Source organism: Salvelinus fontinalis, chromosome 17, assembly GCF_029448725.1.
Source record: "Salvelinus fontinalis isolate EN_2023a chromosome 17, ASM2944872v1, whole genome shotgun sequence".
In the NCBI taxonomy this organism is placed as follows: domain Eukaryota; kingdom Metazoa; phylum Chordata; class Actinopteri; order Salmoniformes; family Salmonidae; genus Salvelinus; species Salvelinus fontinalis.
In genome coordinates this window covers 24,349,526-24,373,616 of record NC_074681.1, presented here as the reverse complement: position 1 = coordinate 24,373,616, position 24,091 = coordinate 24,349,526, and the positions used below count along the sequence as shown (strand labels likewise).

The 24,091-nt window shown below is 41.9% G+C and overlaps 2 protein-coding genes across 9 annotated transcripts in view; both read left to right on the top strand.

Annotated features, from left to right (window-relative positions):
- LOC129814018 (histone-lysine N-methyltransferase 2C-like) overlaps window positions 1–3,816 on the top strand; it is a 120,024-nt gene extending 116,208 nt beyond the window's left edge. For all 6 annotated transcript variants that reach the window (XM_055866754.1, XM_055866752.1, XM_055866753.1 and 3 more), the window contains 7 exons: window positions 115–251; window positions 446–588; window positions 738–912; window positions 1,064–1,180; window positions 1,322–1,395; window positions 1,759–1,867; window positions 1,960–3,816. In XM_055866754.1, the coding sequence (XP_055722729.1) occupies window positions 115–251; window positions 446–588; window positions 738–912; window positions 1,064–1,180; window positions 1,322–1,395; window positions 1,759–1,867; window positions 1,960–2,052 (848 nt within the window). In that variant the 3' untranslated portion in view covers window positions 2,053–3,816. The remainder of the gene's footprint in view (window positions 1–114; window positions 252–445; window positions 589–737; window positions 913–1,063; window positions 1,181–1,321; window positions 1,396–1,758; window positions 1,868–1,959) is intronic.
- A 771-nt stretch (window positions 3,817–4,587) lies between these two features.
- Window positions 4,588–24,091, top strand: part of LOC129814016 (5'-AMP-activated protein kinase subunit gamma-1-like) — a 54,039-nt gene continuing 34,535 nt past the window's right edge. Inside the window, exons 1-3 of one of the 3 annotated variants that reach the window (XR_008753218.1) lie at window positions 4,588–4,870; window positions 6,731–6,802; window positions 20,402–20,681. Coding sequence is in view for 2 of the 3 variants with exons in the window: in XM_055866745.1 (XP_055722720.1) it covers window positions 4,790–4,870; window positions 6,731–6,802; window positions 20,402–20,681 (433 nt within the window). In the remaining variant the exon portion in view is untranslated. The remainder of the gene's footprint in view (window positions 4,871–6,730; window positions 6,803–20,401; window positions 20,682–24,091) is intronic. The other 2 variants (XM_055866745.1, XM_055866746.1) reach the window with 2 other exon arrangements.

Below are 24,091 nucleotides of genomic sequence, written 5' to 3'. Positions count from 1 at the left end.
TGTTTCTAGTTCATTTTGCCTTTCAGATTCTCTTTTACTACAATAAATGTGTTCCGTAGGAGTCCCTATAGTATATATAATCTATGACCCTGCTGTTTCCTGTCTGTCCATCAGGAGTGTGGGATAAGGTCCTGGGTCCGGTGGCTGACAGGAGAACTGAAATAGGAACTTTGAAACTCTTCCCTGTCTATCTGAAAGGAGAGGACCTGTTTGGGCTCACCGTCTCTGCAGTTACCAAGATCACTGAATCGGTTTGTATCTGTTTTTAGTTATGTTATATTAAAACGATTTAGATTAAATGATCAATGTTCAAATGACGCTGTGGGTGTCTTTAGCTGCCTATTCAGGTAAACAACTCTTAAAATACCCACACCATACTGTATTGTAGACACTGAAGTGAGGAGTGTTCCAGTCTCATTTCCCTGTGCTGTTGGTTGTGTTCCAGCTCCCAGGGATAGAGGCATGTGACAGGTATACCTTCCGTTACGGCCGTAACCCTCTGATGGAGCTGCCCCTGATCTTTAACCCCTCCGGCAGTGCCCGGGCCATGCCCAAAACCAGCTCCCCATCCACCGCCGTTGTCATTAGGTATTGAGGAATTTCCACCACAATTTAATCTGTGGATTTAATGTACTTTGGTTTAGCACAAGTTATCTTGCTATAACAATATGTAGGCTTTGTTTTGTACTTGTTTTGTTAATTGTACTATACCCTCCTCCACACACACACACTCTTAGGCCCCAGCCGGTATCCAGCACCACCAATACCTCCTCCAGGTGTCAGAACACAGCCCAGGGGGAGGGTGGTGTACCCCATACCAAGCCACCCATGGTGCACCACAGGTCGTCGCAGTACCGCTGGATGAAAAGTGAGTGGAGGGCCAACGTCTACCTCGCTGCCTCCAAGATCCAGGTGGGTCTACTGGACATGATCTTCTATGTTCAGCTCTGTAGCATTCCCCTTCTAAAGTATCAGAGTGAATATGACACTGAAGTATGACAGCACGAGAGTAAGGTGACTTACTGTTGGACGTGGACAAACTTTCTGGTTGCTGTGTCCACAGGGCCTGGGTCTATATGCATCCAGGGACATAGAGAAACACACCATGGTGATCGAGTACAACGGAACTGTCCTCCGCAACGAGGTGGCCATCAGGAAGCAAAGGACTTACAAGTCTCAGGTAGAAAAACGTATTATTTTTTTTACTCAAGGCTGTACTAATTACTGTGTTGTGGAGAGCGAAGGCTGAATAATACATGTTTGCTATATTATCTCATGTGAGGATTCCAGTTGGTCTAAGTGGTTACTTTTCCCCCTACAGAATCGTGGCGTGTTCATGTTCCGCATCGACAGTGAACATGTCGTTGATTCCAGTCAGACAGGGGGTCTAGCAAGGTAAGCATATTCTTTACATAAGTAAAAGTAAGTAACCTTACTGTGTGAACCTTTGCTTGTGCAGGCCGGAACAGCTAATAGGAGCAGCAGGCAGCTTGAAGTACACCCCCTGGACAGGACGCTAGTCTATCATAGGGCCGTGTTGTATTGTTTACGTAGTCACATTCCATCTGATTCACATTCTAATCTTAACTGATTTAATTGTCGCTCAATGTCAGGATGGTGGTGCAGTACTTCATTTACAGGGCTCCGTATGTAGCCTTGCGTCTGCATACACAGTATGCACACTGAACCTCTCATTCAAAAATGTCATAAAACATTCCGTCATAATGTGCAATGCTATGTGTTTGTTTTCTTATACAGGTACATCAACCACTCTTGTACCCCAAACTGTGTCGCTGAGGTGGTAACCTTCGAAAGAGGTTATAAAATCATCATCACCTCCAACCGCAGAATCGAGAAAGGAGAGGAGGTGGGTTCTTTTTCCTTCCAATTGAAAATCTCTACATATGCTGTGAATGGCGTTTTCATTGTCATCACTGTTTTCTTTTCATTATTTTCCAGCTTTGTTTCGACTACCAGTATGACTGTGTGGACGGCCAACACAAGATCGCCTGTCACTGTGGAACAGCAGACTGCAGGAAATGGATCAACTGAGAAAAAACTAAAATGACAACAACAAACACAAATGCATTCCTTGCCATATTATGCAGATGCCCTGATCTCTGTGTAGAAAGAGTGAGGTGCTTCAGACTTTGTTAGAACGAGCAGAAGGCCTGAGTAAACCCTAAGAGTGACGTGTGAATGGATTCCCATGTTTGGAAGCATAGACTGAAGATGGACAGAAGGAAAGGGTGTGGAAAGAGGAGAGCAGGAAGAAACAACAGCAGATAGACATGTGATTCGTGCCATATTACGCAAGAGGATGGGTTTTGATGGAAGGACTCTGTCAATGAGTGCAGCATCTGTGTATTATTGAGATGATATACAGTAGGGCACAGATGAGAATCCACCAGCGAATGAGGAGAGCGCACTGTGCAGGGCGTGGACCCTATTGGTTGTTAAGGGCAGGCCCTTTTGTTTAAAACTTTAAATGTAAAACCATTTGACTAAATGTAGACATCACTGAATGGGGAATGTACAGCAATGACTACCGCGAAGGGAATATTAACTTGCACTAAAAAAAAAAAAAAGACACGTACACACAAACTTTAAGATACTTGATTCCATGAGTCAGTTTTATCATAGGTTTCTGTCATGTGATTTGAGTGAAATTCGAGAGGACGTTTTGTATTTATTATTGAATGAATGAATTTTTTTCTCAAAATGATGAGACAGTAAAAAGAAGGTTAAACTGATATTGTTTTCTGAAGATTGAAGAAATTCTGTTACTTGTGTACAAATGTATATAAAGAAAAATATAGGAATAACTGACCAAATACTACCTTAACCTTCTTGATGTTTGGGTGTTTTTTAATTATTATTATTTTTTTTTTCATTGCAGTTTATTTAAGAAGGCTGTCATAATATCAGTTTCAGAGTATATATTATGATTATTCTGTACAGAATTTGTAAAATAACCACAATAATTCACAAAGTATTTTTGTTGTATTAAAAGTATGGTATTGTAGCTTAGTGTTTTTGTGATTTACACGTACTTTGACCACTCAAAAAGAAATATTTTTGGTGACTGAGTGTGGAAATTAGTTATTGGTTAAAGAATAAAAAATGGTAAAGACATCATTCTGACATCTTTGCTGTTAATCAGGTTTGATTTTATAGAGCTGTGAAAAAGGTTTTAAACCACCCAAACACAATTTTAACTTCTTTTTAACCCAAATATGTGTAGGAATATAACCTTGTTTTTTCTGTTTGTTTTTTTACATAGAAATTGTGTACAGATGTCGTATGACATTGCTTACTGCTTCAGGCGTTTGAAATTAAAGTGTACTGAAAAAATAAAATAATGTTTGTTGCAGAGGAAAAGGTCTGGACATTTGGTGGTGCTACATTTTGAAAAGAGATGACATTCTACTTAATCAGAAATGTATGTGATATTGACACATCACAAGTCACATACAGTAGTTAGAAGATGTTTTGCGAGCACAATTTCAACTCGACTGTAAAATATTGGAGACAGTCTTAGAACTTGTAATGTATATGGCATGTATTTTTTTAACTTTCTGAAGACTCAATTGTATATATTTTCTCAATGAATGGTTGTAACAAAATTGTTTCTTGGATATTTTTCTTCTCTTGTATAAAATGACATCATCCTACCAGTGTTTGTGCAAAAAATTTCTTGGTCCTGTAGTCTCAAAATGTTTTTTCAAATGCATTTAGAAGTGTACAGAAAATTGAGGGTTGGAGTTTGGAATTGAATTTAGAAGCATTTACAAAATAAACTATTTTACATCTTAATTATTTTGTTTGTGCCTTCAGAAATCGCACACATCTGCCTGACCCATAGGAAGGACCCCCTTGGGGTAAGACACCCACTGGACAAATATGGCAACTACAGCTCCACCACTTTCATCACCATACACATTTTGTTAATATTACATTCATAATATATTATTTAGCAACTGAAGACCTCGTATAAAAAATAACATCTATAAAAGTATGGCCTGCCATTAATTAGGTCCATGTTTAAATGTATAAACGAACTGAAACGAGAGCTGTTGGAGAGAGCAAAAACGTAATTGAGGGCAAACAAGGCATTCTATCAATGAGGGGGGGGGAGCGGTGCAGAGTGGAATGGGAACGGATGGCTCATGCATCATCTATTCCACGTACATGCAACAGATGGAGAAGGAATGGCTGAGATCTGCCTTGCTGTTCAAAGGATAGCAGCAAAATATCCAACTGGAGGCTACTTGTTTTGCTCACGTTAACACACACACTGCATGTGAGAAAGAAAGAACGTGTGTATGTGCTCCATTTCAATCATTGTCCCGATGCCTATTCCTTTCTGAGTTTGGAGATCTGAAATGATCAGCCAGTGAAAGTCTTCCCACCCCTAACATCCCTTATCCCTTTGAATAAAATGTGGTGCTGTGCTCTGCTTTACCAATCAATGTTTATATTTGTGGAGGAAATGGAAAGGGTATGAGTTAGGACCTAAGGAAGGAGTCAAGGAAATAGGAACCAATAATGAAGCCATGCTTTACTGACATCTGTTAGTTAGTGAAAAGCAGCGCGCTCAGTCTTCGTGATGTGAACACACCCCTTGTCTGTAATGCGTCGGTAGTGCGGTAGGCTATACTTCCTGGTAAATTAACTAGTTTCTTCTAAAGAACGTTGACTTGCAACTTCGTTTTCAGATAAACATATAATATCACGCAATTTACTCAAGCTCGTTAAAAACAAAGAAAACAGGCTAATTAGTCTGAAAATGGGAAGCACCGTGATGGAGTCCAACAAAAAGGATATGAAAACCTCGAAGAAAAAGAGAATTCTACGCCTAAATATGCCAGTAAGTTCGTAAATGATAGTCTGTTGTTTGACACCTACAGGTGTTTGTTGATGTGGCATTGTGGAAAGAGTAGAACTTGTGTGTGTGATTATCGCAGTGATATAATGATATAATGTTGCAAAATATGTAACTTTCTAGTATGTTCGGGTGTCCGCATTGTTACATCAATCACCCGGGCATCTTTTCCAATTCACAGCGTCTAGTCCTCACAGTTGAGGTCATGTTTTTATATATATGTGTTTTGTGTGTGTATATATATATATATATATTAATTTTGTAATTACATCAAAAACAACATTGTTGCCTTTTTTGACAGGTATGAGATGATGCTAGTTTCCCCCCCATTTGTTTAAACCTTTATTTAACTAGACAAGTCATTTTAAGAACAAATTCTTACTTACAATGACGGCCTAGGAACAGTGGGTTAACTGCCTTGTACAGGGGCAGAAAGACAGATTTTTAACTTGTCAGCTCGGGGAGATTCGATCTTGCAACCTTTCCGTTACTAGTCCGAACGCGCTAACCACTGGGCTACCTGCCGCCCCAACATCTAGTCTTCAAAACATGGACTCAACATCAGTTATTCACTTGATTTTGGGGGTGAAATGTTCATGTCTATGCACATCTAAATTTCAATGCAATATGCCATAATTTTCACCATCACTACCACAATCAACATATGTTGCAATGAAATCATGTCAAAGACCTGAAGCCCATGCCATACTCAGACTTAAAATTCACCCTGTACTGGTCTATTTACACAATCCAAATACCACTGAGGTCTAATGGGGCCTTTATTCATTCCTAAATGCACCAGCATTGTTATTCCGTTACTGTTATTCAGTTATTGTTATCAGTTACTGTTTAGAACAATTATTTCCAGTCTAGTCGGCTTATAGGCAATAAGGTATTTGATGTTTTTGTGTGAGAAGAAAGAGGAAGCTAGGGAAACAGCTGGAAACACACTGCTCTGGTCTAATCTAAACCACTGAGTCATGATGCATTGTGTCCCTGCACTGTAACTAGGGGCAACAAAGAAGTGAGAGAGAAAGTCCTGATTTTATTGGATTTCAGAGTATTATTCTGGTTTCCCCTTGCATCATGTTCTCTCTGCTCAAATGAACCAAGTCACTGATCGCATTGGCATCATATCAGCCTGAAACAATGGTGAGCAGTGAGCACTGTGTACAGTCTTGTTAAACCAGGCTAGCATCATTATGGGTTTTCTTTGTTTCCCCAGACAACATCTGACCATAATCATGTATTTATACTATGTGCATTATCTAAGCTTGCATTTTCTATATTAAGAAAATGCCCCAACATCTGCAAAGCAAATAGGCCCTAAGTTATTTGAATGACTGAATTATTACTGTCGGTGTTGACTGCTGCTACATTCATGTTGCTGCACCTCATTGGTATTCTTTGGATGGCATCCATTAGATCCATGCAATCACATGCCTTCCCATGCCCTCCCAGGAGTAGTGCATGGATTAAAAATGCCTCTAGATGTGTATACACATCTGCTTTTCCATGCAATTACATTTGTTTATTGCTACGAATTATTGCCTTTTCTCCTTTTTAAACATGATGATTGACATGCAGAACTTGAATGTTATACAGTAGGCCTATACGGAAAGTTAAGGAAATTGTATTTCCTGGTCATGCCATGCCCGAGAAGTGGTTTAACACGTTTCTCCTCTTTCAGAGCTTAACATGTCTCGCCGGAAGCAGATTGTCCAGTATTAAAGATTGAACCTAAAGCTGAAAATTAAATTTGGGTCCAATCAATCACTCTCTAGATGTAACATTGATAGTCCATTTTTCTTGTAAAAATTGGCTAAAAGCCTTCTCTGTCTGCAGGACGTAAGTGCTTTCGCCTTCCCCATACTGGACGGCAAGTCTGGAGGCTCGGGCAAGGATGGCTATCCAAATGTAAATGGTATTTTCATCATACTCGTGGTTACACACAATTAAGTAATTCTTGACTGACAGCATTGCGCTTCTCACCTTTACCCTTAATTTTAAAGGCCCAGTGCAGTCCAAAACATGATGTTCCTGTGCTTTATATATATTTCCACACTATGATGTTGGAATAATACTGTGAAATTTTGAAAATTATCATAATGCCCCTTTAGTGTAAGATTTGTTTGAAATTTCAGCCTGTTTTGTTGGGATGGAGTTCTGGCCTGCCTGTTGACATCAGCAGATGGTAAATTAGTTAATAGACCAATTTAAGAAAGAGTTCTAAACCTCTCTGCCAATAACAGATAGTTTTCCCCTCCTCTCAGACCACTTCCAAACAGTCTGATCAAATTCTTGCTTGAGAAATTGCTCTTTGCCCTGAAGCTATTTTTGTTTTTCTTTGATCAGTTTAATTGAAAACAATCACAGTAAGGTATTTAATTGTTACCCAGAAATGATTTGATATTGAAATAAAAACTGCTGCACTGGACTCTTTTGAATGGTTTTAAGTTATTTGAGCACTGTGTTTGGACACAGGCAGTGTGACACATTGTTCCGGAGCCCTCTGATGGTACTTCTAGTTGGGTGCGTTGATGTCTGATGATGTCCCGTGGAAATGGATGTCACATGACAGTGAGTTTGTAGTGGTCTCTCTGGACTTAATGAAGGTTGCTCTGCTCAGTAGCAGGAGCTCAGCATTATACTGAGACATGGGTGTTTATAATAGAAAGCATGCTAAGTTTCATAGACTGGTTATCAGCGATGTAGGGCTATCCCGGCTAATTAAAATCTTGGTTGCCTGAAAGTCGTATTTTTCGACCAATCCATTGCTCAAAATGTTTAAAAGGATTTTCTCCATATATGGACACACCCTATGTGTTTTAATAAAATCAACTATATGCATTGAGCTTGTCTGATCCTTTAACCTTACAATTTGATTCCTCGAGGAATCCAGAGATCTAGATAATCAGAAGGGAAAAAAACTTAACCTGACCCAACTATTCTCTTAACGCTCCTACTGGCTTTTGCAGATTCTGCCGTTACTCTCCTGGAGTTGGCGGTAATAGGCTACACGAGGAGTCGGCAACCTTTCTCATGTGGAATGACCATTTATCTTCATTTCTACCAATCTGCGTGCCAGTTAAGGTTTTGATAAGCACATTTTCGTGAAACCGTTTCATTAAATTTACAATAACGTCTTCATATCTCATTGTCATGTGGTTAATCACATCTCTATCCAGCACCTCAAATGTTCTACTGCTTGAGCTCATATTCCTCTTTATAGAATATTTGCTCAAAAGTATTGTGGAGCTCCTGCACCTAAATATAAACAGTACCAGCACCCAAAATGAGTACTGGAACCTATTTCAGTCCAAGTCAAGCACTAATATGAAGCCTATTTTATGACATTTCCACTGGATCAGAGCTTGACATTTTTAACTATCATGCCGAGTGGTTATTGAAAGGGAGACAGCTGGAAAGATTTTTCAAATACTTTGAACTATTGTAATTCTCAATGGATGTAAACACAGACTTGGTTTGCTTGCTGTTTCAGGTGAAGAAACATTACTTTGAGAAGCTCCACAAGTCATTAGTGGTGATGCGTTAAACCAATCAGAAATACTATCAGATCCCCTAATGGGCACATTTGTGCGCAGGCCAGGTAGTCTATAGTCCTACTTCTAAACTCAGCAAAAAAAGAAACGTCCTCACTGTCAATGTCCTTATTTTCAACAAACTTAACATGTGTAAATATTTGTATGAACATAAGATTCAACAACTGAGACATAAACTGAACAAGTTCCACAGTCATGTGACTAACAGAAATGGAATAATCTGTCGCTGAACAAAGGGGGGTTCAAAAAGTAATAGTCAGTATCTGGTGTGGCCACCAGCTGCAATAAGTACTGCAGTGCATCTCCTCCTCATGGACTGCACCAGATTTGCCAGCTCTTCCACCAAGGCACCTGCAAGTTCCCGGAAATTTCTGGGGGGAATGGCCCTAGCCCTCACCCTCCAATCCAACAGGTCCCTGACATGCTCAATGGAATTGAGATCCGGACTCTTCGCTGGCCACGGCAGAACACTGACATTCCTGTCTTGCAGGAAATCACGCACAGAACGAGCAGTACGGCTGGTGGAATTGTCATGCTGGAGGATAAGCCTGCAGGAAGAGTACCACATTAGGGAGGAGGTTGTCTTCCCTGTAACGCACAGCATTGAGATTGCCTGCAATGACAACAAGCTCAGTCCAATGATGCTGTGACACACGGCCTCAGAGTACAGCCCTCTGTGTGACGCTCATTCCTTCGACATAAACGTGAATCTGACCATCACGCCTGGTGAGACAAAACCGCGACTCGTCAGTGAAGAGCACTTTTTGCCAGTCCTGTCTGGTCTAGCGACGGTGGGTTTATGCTCATAGGTGACGTTGTTGCCGGTGATGTCTAGTGAGGACCTGCCTTACAACAGGCCTACAAGCCCGCAGTCCAGCCTCTCTCAGCCTATTGCGGACAGTCTGAGCACTGATGGAAGGATTGTGCGTTCCTGGTGTAACTCGGGCAGTTGTTGTTGTCATCCTGCACCTGTCCCGCAGCTGTGATGTTCAGATGTACCGATCCTGTGCAGGTGTTGTTGCACGTGGTGTGCCACTGCGAGGACGATCAGCTGTCCGTCCTGTCTCCCTGTAGCGCTGTCTTAGGCGTCTCATAGTACGGACATTGCAATTTATTGCCCTGGCCACATCTGCAGTCCTCATGCCTATGGCATGGTCCCGCAGATGAGCAGGGACCCTGGCATCTTTCTTTTGGTGTATTTCAGAGTCAGTAGAAGGGCATCTTAAGTGTCCTAAGTTTTCATAACTGTGACCTTAATTGCCTACGGTCTGTAAGCTGTTCGTGTCTTAACGACCGTTCCACTGGTGCATGTTCATGAATTGTTTATGGTTCATTGAACAAGCATGGGAAACAATGTTTAAACCCTTTACAATGAAGATCTGTGAGTTATTTGGATTTCTACGAATTATCTTTGAAAGACAGGGTCCTGAAAAAGGGATGTTTCTTTTTTTGCTGTTTGTGTGGGCGTGCTTACTCAACATTGACAGGAGCGCACCAAACAAAAGACAATGACTAAATTCACAGAACTCATAAATGGAATTCAGTAAACCAAAACTTGTTTCTCACAAGTGTACTGTAGTGTAGGTTGTGCACTCTGCAATCAATATGCCACTCTGACAATGAGAAGAGGAAGACTGGAATAATAATATTGAATGCATTAAAATAAATGACCGTAACAAACATTGTAGATTTAGGAATTAACAGTAAATCTACTGGTGATATATGTAATGGAGAATTGATATACACTAACAATCAAACTCATACAATGAAATTATGAAACCATGAATGTGCACAAATTGTCAGGAGAGAGCGCATTCTGGAGAGAGAAGTGCGTTGTGCATCTGGGTACATGCTTAATCCAACATATACATTGGCCATGGAGCATTTACGGTGATATGGCCTCAGCAGAAGTCAGGGCATTCATACTTCTTGCGCTTCGTGGAAGAATGCCCTGATTTCTGCTGAGTCCATTCTTGCCCTGACTTGCCACAGTATGTTTATTTACATGCATACATACAGTTGGAAGTTTACATACACCTTAGCCAAATACATTTAAACTCAGTTTTTCACAATTCCTGACATTTAATCCAAGTATAAATTACCTGTCTTAGGTCAGTTAGGATCACCACTTTATTTTAAGAATGTGAAATGTCAGAATAATAGTAGAGAGAATTATTGATTTCAGCTTTTATTTCTTTCATCACATTCCCAGTGGGTCAGAAGTTTACATACACTCAATTCCTATTTGGTAGCATTGCCTTTAAATTGTTTAACTTGGGTCAAATGATTTGGGTAGCCTTCCACAAGCTTCCCAAAATAAGATGGGTGAATGTTGGCCCATTCCTCGTGACAGAGCTGGTGTAGCTGAGTCAGGTTTGTCGGCCTCCTTGCTCGCACACGCTTTTTCAGGTCTGTCCACAAATTTTCTATGGGATTGAGGTCAGAGCTTTGTGATGGCCACTCCAATACCTTGACTTTGTTGTCATTAAACCATTTTGCCACAACTTTGGAAGTATGATTGGGGTCGTTGTCCATTTGGAAGACCCATTTGCGACCAAGTTTTAACTTCCCGACTGAATTCTTGATGTTGCTTTAATATATCCACATTTTTCCTGCATCATGATGCCATCTATTTTGTGAAGTATAGCAGTCCCTCATGCAGCAAAGCACCCCCACAACATGATGCTGCCACCCCGTGCTTAGACAGTAGTGGAGAGGGTAATAAGTTTTAAGTTCCTCGGCGTCCACCCACACAGACAGCGTGGTGAAGAAGGCGCAGCAGCGCCTCTTCAACATCAGGAGGCTGAAGAAATTCGGCTTTTACCAAAAGCACTCATGAGCTTTTACAGATGCACAATCGAGAGCATCCTGTCGAGCTGTATCACCGCCTGGTACGGCAACTGCTCCGCCCACAACCCTAAGGCTCTCCAGAGGGTAGTGAGGTCTGCACAACGCGTCACCGGGGGCAAACTACCTGCCCCCCAGGACACCTACACCACCCGATGTCACAGGAAGGCCATAAAGATCATCAAGGACAACAACCACCCGAGCCACTGCCTGTTCACCCCGCTATCATCTAGAATGCGAGGTCAGTACAGGTGCACAAAGCAGGGACCGAAGAAGCTGTTTTTCAGTCTTATCTCAAGGCCATCAGATTGTTAAACAGCCACCACTAACATTGAGTGGCTGCTGCCAACATACTGACTCAACTCCAGCCACTTTAATAATATAAAAATTGATGTAAAAAAATGTATCACTAGCCACTTTAAACAATGCCACTTAATATAATGTTTACATACCCTACATTACTCATCTCGTATGTGTATATACTGTACTCGATACCATCTACTGCATCTTGCTTATGCCGTTCTGTACCATCACTCATTCATATATCTTTATGTACATATTCTTCATCCAGTTACACTTGTGCGTATAAGGTAGTTGTTGTGAAATTGTTAGGTTAGATTACTTGTTAGATTTACTGCATAGTCGGAACTAGAGGCACAAGCATTTCGCTACACTCGCATTAACATCTGCCAACCATGTGTATGTGACAAATACAATTTGATTTGCTTTACGGTTGGGATGGTGTTCTTCGTCTTGCAAGCATCCCCCTTTTTCCTCCAAACATAACAATGGACATTATGGCCAAACAGTTCTATTTTTGTTTCATCAGACCAGAGGACATTTCTCCAAAAAGTACGATCTTTGTCCCCATGTTTTTTTATGGCGGTTTTGGAGCAGTGGCTTCTTCCTTGCTGAGCGGCCTTTCAGGTTATGTCGATATAGGACTCGTTTTACTGTGGATATATATATATATATATCTTTGTACCTGTTTCCTCCAGCATCTTCAGCAGCTCCTTTGCTGCTGTTCTGGGACTGATTTGCACTTTTTGCACAGAAGTACATTCATCTCTAGGAGAGAACGTGTCTCCTTCCTGAGCAGTATGACGGCTGTGTGGTCCCATGGTGTTTATACTTGCGTACTATTGTTTGTACAGATGAATGTGGTACCTTCAGGCGTTTGGAAATTGCTCCCAAGGATGAACCAGCCTTGTGGAGGTCTAAAATTAGTTTTCTGAGGTCTTGGATGATTTGTTTTGTTTTTGATTTTCCCATGATGTCAAGCAAAGAGGCACTGAGTTTGAAGGTAGGCCTTGAAATACATCCACAGGTACACCTCCAATTGACTCAAATTATGTCAATCAGAAGCTTCTAAAGCCATGACCTCATTTTCTGGAATTTTCCAAGCTGTTTAAAGGCACAGTCAACTTGGTGTATGTAAACTTCTGACCCACTGGAATTGTGATACAGTGAAATAATCTGTCTGTAATCAATTGTTGGAAAAATTATTTGTGACATTCACAAAGTAGATGTCCTAACCGACTTGCCAAAACTATAGCTTGTTAACAGGAAATCTGTGGAGTGGTAGAAAAGCGAGTTTTAATGACTCCAACCTAAGTTTATGAAAATATCCGAATTCAACTGTACATACACTACCATTCAAAAGTTTGGGGTCACTTAGAAATGTCGTTGTTTCTTAAAGAAAAGCACTTTATTGTCCATTTTAAAATAACAAAAGGTATCAGAAATACTGTGTAGACTGTTAATGTTGTAAAGGAGTATTGTAGCTGGAAATTGCTTTTTTGGGGGAGGTTAATGGAATATCTACATAGGCGTACAGAGGCCCATTATCTGCAACCATCACTCCTGTGTTCCAATGGAACGTTGTTAGCTAATCCAAGTTTACCATTGTAAAAGGCTAATTGATCATTAGAAAAACCTTTTGCAATTATGTTAGCACAGCTGAAAACTGTTGTGCTGATTTTAAAGAAGCAATAAAACTTGCCTTCTTTAAACTAGTTGAGTATCTGGAGCATCAGCATTTGTGGGTTCGATTACAGGCTCAAAATGGCCAGAAACAAAGAACTTCCTTCTGAAACTCGTCAACAGTGAAGAGGCGACTCCGGGATTGGTGCATTTCACAAAATAGATGGCATCATGAGAAAGGAAAAGTATGTGGATATTTTGAAGCAACATCTCAAGACATCAGTCAGGAAGTTAAAGCTTGGTTGCAAATGGGTCTTCCAAATGGACAATGACCCCAAGCATACTTCCAAAGTTGTGGTAAAATGGCTTAAGGACAACAAAGTCAAGGTATTGGAGAGGCCATCACAAGCCCTGACCTCAATCCAATAAAAGATTTGTGGGCAGAACTGAAAAAGCGTGTGCAAGCAAGAAGGCCTACAAACCTGACTCAGTTACGCCAGCTCTGTCAGGAGGAATGGGCCAAAATTTACAGAACTTATTGTGGGAAGCTTGTGGAAGGTTACCCAAAACGTTTGACCCAAGTTAAACAATTTAAAGGCAATGCTACCAAATAGGAATTGAGTGTATGTAAACTTCTGACCCACTGGGAATGTGGTGAAACAAATAAAAGTTTAAATAAATCATTCTCTCTACTACTATTAGTCTTACATTTCACATTCTTAAAATAAAGTGGTGATCCTAACTGACCTAAGACAGAATTTTTACTCGGATTAAATTTCAGGAATTGTGAAAAACGGAGTTTAAATGTATTTGGCTAAGACTCCTGAACAGGTAATCAAATGGCTGCGCGGACTGTTTGCATTGTGAGCCCCCCCTCGCAACCCCTCTTTATGCTGCTGCTACACTCTGTTTATCATATATGCATAGTCACTATAACTATACACTCATGTACATACTACCTCAATTGGGCCGAACAGCCACTGCTCCCGCACATTGGCTAACCGGGCTATCTGCACTGTGTCCCACCAGCCAACCCCTCTTTTACGCTACTGCTACTCTCTGTTCATCATATATGCATAGTCACTTTAACCATATCTACATGTACATACTACCTCAATCAGCCTGACTAACCGGTGTCTGTTTGTAGCCTTGCTACTTTTATAGCCTCGCTACTGTATATAGCCTATCTTTTTACTGTTGTTTTATTTCTTTACTTACCTATTGTTCACCTAATACCTTTTTTTTGCACTATTGGTTAGAGCCTGTAAGTAAGCATTTCACTAAGGTTGTATTTGACGCACGTGACAAATAAACTTTGATTTGATTGTGTAAGTAAGCTTCCGACTTCAACTGTAAGTGTGCCTTGATTTCTAAATAAATTACTGACGTGTCACCAGCAAAGCACCATCACACCACCTCCTCCATGTTTCACTGTGGGAACCACACATGCAGAGATCATCCGTTCACCTACTTGGCGTCTCACAAAGACACAGCGGTTGGAACCAAAAATCTAATTTTGACTCATCAGACCAAAGGACAGATCTCCACTGGTCTAATGTCCATTGCTCATGTTTCTTGGCCCAAGCAAGTCTCTTCTTATTATTGGTGTCCTTTAGTAGTGGTTTCTTTTCAGCAATTTGACCATGAAGGCCTGATTCACACAGTCTCCTCTGAACAGTTGATGTTGAGATGTGTCTGTTACTTGAACTCTGTGAAGCATTTATTTGGGCTGCAATTTCTGAGGCTGGTAACTCTAATGAACTTATCCTCTGCAGCAGAGGTAACTCGGTCTTCCTTTCCTGTGGCGGTCCTCATGAGAGCCAGTTTCATCATTGCACTTGATGGTTTTTGCGACTGCACTTGAAGAAACGTTCAAAGCTCTTGAAATGTTCCGCATTGACTGACCTTCATGTCTTAAAGTAATTATGGACTGTCGTTTCTCTTTGCTAATTTGAGCTGTTCTTGCTGTAATATGTACTTTTACCAAATAGGGCTATCTTCTGTAAACCCCCCCACCTTGTCACAACACAACTGATTGGCTCAAACGCATTTAGAAGAAAGAAATTCCACAAATGTACTTTTATCAACGAACACCTGTTAATTGAAATTCATTCCAGGTGACTACTTCATGAGCTGGTTGAGAAAATGCCAAGAGTGCAAAGCTGTCATCAAGACAAAGGGTGGCTACTTTGAAGAATCTCAACTATAATATATATTTGTATTTATTTAACACTTTTTGGGGGGGGGGGGGGGTTTCATGATTCCATGTGTTTTTTTGATGTCTTCACTATTATTCTACAATGTAGACAATAGTAACAGTTCAAGTTAAACCCTTGAATGAGTATGTGTCCAAACTTTTGACTGGTTGTGTGTACAGTGCTTTCGGAAAGTTTTCAGACCCCTTGACTTTCTTCACATTTTGTTACATTACAGCGTTATTATAAAATGTTTTAAATCGTTTTTTTCTCCCCTCATCAATCTACAGTCAATACCTCCATAATGACAAAGCAAAAACAGGTTATATGTATGTGTTACTGCTCAACTAAAACTATCTCGGTTGACCAACAGCCTGAAGACCAAACAATTGAACAGTTGTCTAATTGGGCTCAGCCCTACAGATGTTTAGACAACTTCTTGGTTGTGCAATCTCTTACTATATGTGTTGTTTTGAGTTGGTAGCGGTTTTGTTTTGCTTATTCTCACTGAGTGAGAATTTTTACTAGCCTTATATCATGCTTTTCTACAAAGCAAGCTTCTCTTCCTTCTTAGTCTTTTACATTGTCTGAGTCGCTCTTTAAGTGCTTTCAGTAGTTATTTTCCCAACAACCTCAGTCTTTTCTCTGAATTATAGGATTTGAATCCTTCTTGAAATGTAATTTTTTTCAACTGTGCGTAGTGAATTAGCGCTTGCAAGAAAGGCATTTCACGTATGCATGTGACCATTAAAACTTAACTTGAACCACCGGTCTTTCCTCATGTTTTGAACTAGCTGATAGATTTGTTGATAAAACTCTCCAATCTGACTAGCTTGCCTAAACACGCTGTTGCGCAATAAGAAAGTTTGTTGGCAAACAGAGAAGTAGGGTGTGTGCTGTCTCTCAGATATGTTACAGGATTGGCCAAACAGAAATGTCTGTAGAGTAGGGCCAGTCTTAAGCTAATATCATGCTCAAATATTGTGGAAAGGAAACTAGAGAGGCTCAGGACTGATTTTGTGATATGCTGTACAGTACCAGTATATCTGGACCATTAGGGAATGTTTAGAGAAACCTCTCCCAAATGCACTGTAGGCATGGTTGTAATTTGCTCTTGGCAGTCCTTTGAGTTCGTAGCCTATATTCTGTCACCTAAACACTTCTCTGCAATATTTTACTGTTTCATCTAAAAACACTGCTAGTGTTTAATCAAAACATGTTTGCATTCGCTTATTAATATACAGTAACACAATCCCCGATAGGCTTTAACTTTTATAAGTGTATGAAATTGTCTAATTTTCCGCCTCCCACTTTTTTACCCATTTTTTTGCAACACATGTTGTTGCACTGCCTTTTCACTGACCGCCAGGTACGGCTTAAAATTAGGCAGCCTTACTCTGCGAGTTTCCCATTCAGACATGTTTGACGGATCTCCTTCTCAGTCTCAATCTGTAGCACATTTACCCACAACACAAAGAAAGGTTTTAACCTGTTTCCCAGATAGGCAGTCCACTGTAAGCTAGATGGTGTCCTACAGTCAGTCATCTGTAATACTATTGAACACAGGGGTTAATGTTCTTGGTCACTGCAACGGAGTTCCGTCATATGGAATATACAGTGTGTGTGTATATATATATATACACTGCTCAAAAAAATAAAGGGAACACTTAAACAACACAATGTAACTCCAAGTCAATCACACTTCTGTGAAATCAAACTGTCCACTTAGGAAGCAACACTGATTCACAATACATTTCACATGCTGTTATGCAAATGGAATAGACAAAAGGTGGAAATTATAGGCAATTAGCAAGACACCCCCAAAAAAGGAGTGATTCTGCAGGTGGTGACCACAGACCACTTCTCAGTTCCTATGCTTCCTGGCTGATGTTTTGGTCACTTTTGAATGCTGGCGGTGCTTTCACTCTAGTGGTAGCATGAGACAGAGTCTACAACACACACAAGTGTCTCAGGTAGTGTAGCTCATCCAGGATGGCACATCAATGCGAGCTGTGGCAAGAAGGTTTGCTGTCTGTCAGCGTAGTGTCCAGAGCATGGAGGTGCTACCAGGAGACAGGCCAGTACATCAGGAGACGTGGAAGAGGCCGTAGGAGGGCAACAACCCAGCAGCAGGACCGCTACCTCCGCCTTTGTGCAAGGAGGAGCACTGCCAAAGCCCTGCAAAATGACCTCCAGCAGGCCACAAATGTGCATGTGTCAGCATATGGTCTCACAAGGGGTCTGAGGATCTCATCTCGGTACCTATTGGCAGTCAGGCTACCTCTGGCGAGCACATGGAGGGCTGTGCGGCCCCACAAAGAAATGCCACCCCACACCATGACTGACCCATCGCCAAAACGGTCATGTTGGAGGATGTTGCAGGCAGCAGAACGTTCTCCACGGCATCTCCAGACACTGTCACGTCTCACATGTGCTCAGTGTGAACCTGCTTTCATCTGTGAAGAGCACAGGGCGCCAGTGGAGAATTTGCCAATCTTGGTGTTCTCTGGCAAATGCCAAAAGTCCTGCACGGTGTTGGGCTGTAAGCACAACCCCCACCTGTGGACGTCGGGCCCTCATACCACCCTCATGGAGTCTGTTTCTGACCGTTTGAGCAGACACATGCACATTTGTGGCCTGCTGGAGGTCATTTTGCAGGGCGCTGGCAGTGCACCTCCTTGCACAAAGGCGGAGGTAGCGGTCCTGCTGCTGGGTTGTTGCCCTCCTACGGCCTCCTCCACGTCTCCTGATGTACTGGCCTGTCTCCTGGTAGCGTCTCCATGCTCTGGACACTACGCTGACAGACACAGCAAACCTTTTTGCCACAGCTCGCATTGATGTGCCATCCTGGATGAACTGCACTACCTGAGCCACTTGTGTGGGTTGTAGACTCCGTCTCATGCTATCACTAGAGTGAGAGCACCACCAGCATTCAAAAGTGACCAAAACATCAGCCAGGAAGCATAGGAACTGAGAAGTGGTCTGTGGTCACCACCTGCAGAATCACTCCTTTTTTGGGGGTGTCTTGCTAATTGCCTATAATTTCCACCTTTTGTCTATTCCATTTGCACAACAGCATGTGAAATTTATTGTCAATCAGTGTTGCTTCCTAAGTGGACAGTTTGATTTCACAGAAGTGTGATTGACTTGGAGTTACATTGTGTTGTTTAAGTGTTCCCTTTATTTTTTTGAGCAGTGTATATATTGAAAGTACTGGAATAGGTAAAACTTGAAGTTTAATGGGGGCCCCCCCGAGTGGCGCTGTGGTCTAAGGCACTGCATCGCAATGCTAGTTGTGCCACTAGAGATTCTGGGTTTGAGTCCAGGCTCTGTCGCAGCCGGCCGCGACCAGCAGGCCCAGCGTCGTCCGGGTTAGGGGAGGGTTTGGCCGGCAGGGATCTTCTTGTCCCATTGCGCACTAGCGACTCCTGTGCTGGGCCGGGCGCAGTGCACATTGAAAAGGTCGTCAGGTGTACGTGTTTCCCCCGACAACCTGGAAGCCAGCCGCACCAATGTAAGTGGGCATTGTGTCAAGAAGCAGTGCGGTTGGTTGTGTTGTTTTTCGGAGGACGTACGGCTCTCAACCTTCGCCTCTCCCGAGTTCGTATGGGAGTTGCAACGATGAGACAAGACTGTAACTACCAATTGCATACCACGAAAAAGGGGGGAGAAAGTAAATTGCAGTTTAATACATAATAATCCTTAAAAGCATAATGGTCATAACCTCTTCCGTAAAATAAAAATAGTAAACTGGTCCCTGCAGACAATCTTAGATCGACTTAAAGGAAAATACCACTCAAACTATATTTTGGGATTTGTTTCATTAGTCCTTTTTGATGCAACCCTAAAATGTTTTTCATGTCAGCAATCAGTTTTCAAGGTACAGAACTTTCAAAATATCAGGAAGTGCCACAGTATGATGTGTTTTTTATTTGGGGTTTAACCCTGTAAACATCTCTGGACCTGGGTAGTCATAGCTTTGTGCGGAATCCTGTGTCACCCCCAGGTGCTCTGTCATTGGCCATCTGGCCTTATCAACCCCTAAAACCAGCCAATGGTGTTATTGTCTGGATAGAGCTCACAACATGATACTTCCTTGTGATGCTACCAGTGTTGGGGAGTAGTGAACTCTGTAGTTCAACTAGTAATCTAACTACATTTTACAGTAGCTTGGTGGTAGTTGAACTAAATTCAAATCTAGGTAGTGTTTTCAGTAGTTGATTACTTTTTTTGCCATGTAGCGGTCTAGCTAACTACTGGAACTGCACACTACTTTTTCTGCAAAAAAGAAAATATGGGTGAAGTAGGCAATTTCCTTTTTTGGAACCAGACCTGCCTAGTTCCTACTTGAAACAGTTTTTGTGTTCAATAGGCTAAATTACACATTCTGTTAACATGTGACCCTAAAGTGAACAGTTCTTGCAATTTGTAGTCTTGACATTTTCAGAATTACATATGATAATTTTTCACAAAGTAGTTTAGATATAGTGATGAGCTACTTTTTCAAAGTAACTTTAAATAAACAGTTTTTCTTAAAGGTAGCTTAACTTCTTCCAGTGTGAAGTAATTGGTAGCTTGGTAAACTATATTTTCATAGTAGCTTCCCCAACACTGGGTGCTACTACTGTATGCATGCAGTTCCACGGGGTAATGTGATAGGTCACATGGTTTCATATCTCAGACAAAGAGAAGTGACTTCACCCAAGCCGTGGGCATCTCCTACAGACTGTCAAGCCTTATATATTCCTCTCAGGCTCTAATGCATTATAAATCAAACACATTGAAATTGTGAGGCGAAATTTATTTTTTATTATGCTAATGTGGACTTGTCGTTTCTTTGACTACAGTCCACAAAGCCTCTGTCACAATATTCCCAGGTGTCAATATATCATTCTGCTTAACTGTATAGTGACACATCATGCATAAACAAACAAGGTATTTGCATGAGTGTATGTAAATGAACTACCTTCCCCTCTCTTCTTTCTCAGGGAGAGGTCTGCAGCCACTCTGTCAGCCCAACTAAAGGACTCTTTGTGAGGGGTGGTCCTGCCGGTGTCAACCAACCCTCCAGTCCCATGGCTGCCCCTGCCCACTTCCAGTCCCGGATCAGCCCTGGCTCATCCAGAACCATTTCCCCCTACCCCTCCACCCACCAGGTCCCCTCACCGCCCAAATCCCCCCGTTGCCTCAGCTTCAGTGGTATATTCCGCTCTTCGCCCAACTCATCATCCAACTCTAGCATCAAGCTCTTCTCTAGGACCAGGAAAGGTAATACAAAGAAATGTATTTCAAAGAGCTGACTGATTTCCTGTATTTACTGAAAAACCTCAAGGCAGGAAGTTATCAGCATTATTGTGGTTTTAGACTTTGATTTTGACAGAATTATCAATGACTGAATTATGTGCAGACACACTGTAATAATATGGAATAAATACCATAGCAAACACAGATAGCTCATCAAAAGAAAAAGGGCACAAAATGGTAAGACCCTAGACCACAGGTGTCAAACTCATTCCACGGAGGGCCGAGTGTCTGCGGGTTTTCGCTCCTCCCTTGTACTTGATTGATGAATTAACATCACTAATTAGTTAGGAACTCCCCACACCTGGTTGTCTAGGGCTTTATTGAAAGGAAAAACCAAAAACCTGCAGACACTAGGCCCTCCATGGAATGAGTTTGACACCCCTGCCCTAGACAGTCCTACCGCATTAGTGCTAAAAAGCCCTGCAAGAGCTGTAGGGGGCAGCAGTCCCCTTCTGGAAAGCAAACATCACCATCTTATTGCCATGTTCTGAGAGCTCAGTGACCCATCATGACCAAGACCATTCTGGGTCTTAAGCTTAAAGAGGGCCATACAGTATTGTTAGAGGACTGCAGACAGATGTGCTTCCTTCCTTATTTAGACTCTTATCAGTGTCAACAACTTCCTCTTGGGGTTAAAAGAAAGAAAGTGACAACATAGAGGGCTTTGTTTAGCTTATGTTTTCTGCCTTTCATGGGTGGACTCTAAAGCCAGAATGTCAAGTTGTCTTGCTGGCCTCTGGGATTCATTGAACTAGTCCAAGCACATGTTTTCTACCTAATCTCCATAGAATTATTAGGAAAAACGTACATTGTGAATGATACTATTGCATGTGACCACCAGAGTTAAGAGTTAACACACAACCCTGGTAGTAATGTTGATTAGTATTTACTCTTTAAAACATTAGAAAGGCCTTGGGCTACAGTACTAAAGGAAACTGGAGATTTAAAAATAATTTAAGTCATGACTGTTTAAACCAGTGTTATTATTATGACACTGTTATGTAGCCTTTACGACTTTAGGTTTCAAGTTAAATGTTACCAAAATAATGATTGGTTGGAAGTGATTTGTTGAGTATTAGAGAGATTCCTTGTCAATGGCCAGAGTGCAGAGTTAACCGAAAGAATTAAGCTCTTCAGTCTCAGTACTTGTATAGTTAATGGTCTAATTTAAAATCAGTCTGTTGTGCATAGAAATACTTTGGTTAAAACACCTAAAAGGGGAGTCATTTTCCCTGGCTGGTGTTCACCCATTCTTCCCAGTTCCTATGAAGAGTCTTGTTTGGCAGCTTATAATGGAAAATTCCATCTGGGGCCAGGCCTTAGCTTCGGGCAAGCTCTGTTTTCTCCTGAAGATTAATATGGGTCACCAACAGTACTGAAACTCATACACTGACTGGGGCCACGACTCTTGAAGGTTCATGGTGTATTTAAACTATTGTTGTAATCGAGCATCAGTTGCCACAAGGGTGTGCTATGCCCTGTTAATTTCTTGCTCTCTTCCATCCATCCATCACGTTATGACATTGTTTGGGACTTGGATGTCAAGAATTGTGTATTTTCTACAGTGGCTTATATGCATGGCATCTATTGACTTTTTGGTTTAATAATACACTGCTCAAAAAAATATAGGGAACACTAAAATAACATCCTAGATCTGAATGAATTAAATATTCTTATTAAATACTTTTTTCTTTACATAGTTGAATGTGCTGACAACAAAATCACACAAAAATGATCAATGGAAATCAAATGTATCAACCCATGGAGGTCTGGATTTGGAGTCACATTCAAAATTTAAAGTGGAAAACCACACTACAGGCTGATCCAACTTTGATGTAATGTCGTTAAAACTAGTCAAAATGAGGCTCAGTAGTGTGTGTGGCTTCCACGTGCCTGTATGACCTCCCTGCAACGCCTGGGCATGCTCCTGATGAGGTGGCGGATGGTCTCCTGAGGGATCTCCTCTCAGACCTGGACTAAAGCATCCGCCAACTCCTGGACAGTCTGTGGTGCAACGTGGCGTTGGTGGATGGAGCGAGACATGATGTCCCAGATGTGCTCAATTGGATTCAGGTCTGGGGAACGGGCGGGCCAGTCCATAGCATCAATGCCTTCCTCTTGCAGGAACTGCTGACTCACTCCAGCCACATGAGGTCTAGCATTGTCTTGCATTAGGAGGAACCCAGGGCCAACCGCACCAGCATATGGTCTCACAAGGGGTCTGAGGATCTCATCTCGGTACCTAATGGCAGTCAGGCTACCTCTGGTGAGCCCATGGAGGGCTGTGCGGCCCCCCCAAAGAAATGCCACACCATGACTGACCCACCGCCAAACCGGTCATGCTGAAGGATGTTGCAGGCAGCAGAACGTTCTGTCACATGTGCTCAGTGTGAACCTGCTTTCATCTGTGAAGAGCACAGGGCACCAGTGGAGAATTTGCCAATCTTGGTGTTCTCTGGCAAATGCCAAACGTCCTGCAAGGTGTTGGGCTGTAAGCACAACCCCCACCTGTGGACGTCGGGCCCTCATACCACCCTCATGGAGTCTGTTTCTGACCGTTTGAGCAGACACATGCACATTTGTGGCCTGCTGGAGGTCATTTTGCAGGGCGCTGGCAGTGCTCCTCCTTGCACAAAGGCGGAGGTAGCGGTCCTGCTGCTGGGTTGTTGCCCTCCTACGGCCTCTTCCACGTCTCCTGATGTACTGGCCTGTCTCCTGGTAGCGCCTCCATGCTCTGGACACTACGCTGACAGACAGCAAACCTTCTTGCCACAGCTCGCATTGATGTGCCATCCTGGATGAGCTACACTACCTGAGACACTTGTGTGTGTTGTAGACTCTGTCTCATGCTACCACTAGAGTGAAAGCACCGCCAGCATTCAAAAGTGACCAAAACATCAGCCAGGAAGCATAGGAACTGAGAAGTGGTCTGTGGTCACCACCTGTAGAACCACTCCTTTATTGGGGGTGTCTTGCTAATTGCCTATTTTCCACCTGTTGTCTATTCCATTTGCACAACAGCATGTGAAATTTATTGTCAATCAGTGTTGCTTCCTAAGTGGACAGTTTGATTTCACAGAAGTGTGATTGACTTGGAGTTACATTGTGTTGTTTAAGTGTTCCCTTTATTTTTTTGAGCAGTGTATAATAAGCTATTTGTACCCCCCCCCACCTGCATTCTGTGTGTGTTCAGTAAATTAAGGACGTGGGTAGTTTTTTACAAATTGAGGTCAGGGCTTTGTGTGTTGGCCAATCTAATACCTTGACTTAGAAGTCTAGAGAAAGAAAAGGAAATGGTCAGATTTTTTTTATCCCTAGTTTATGTAACCCCAACGTAAAAACAATTGAGGTGTCATAGGAGCAGGTCAAAGTTA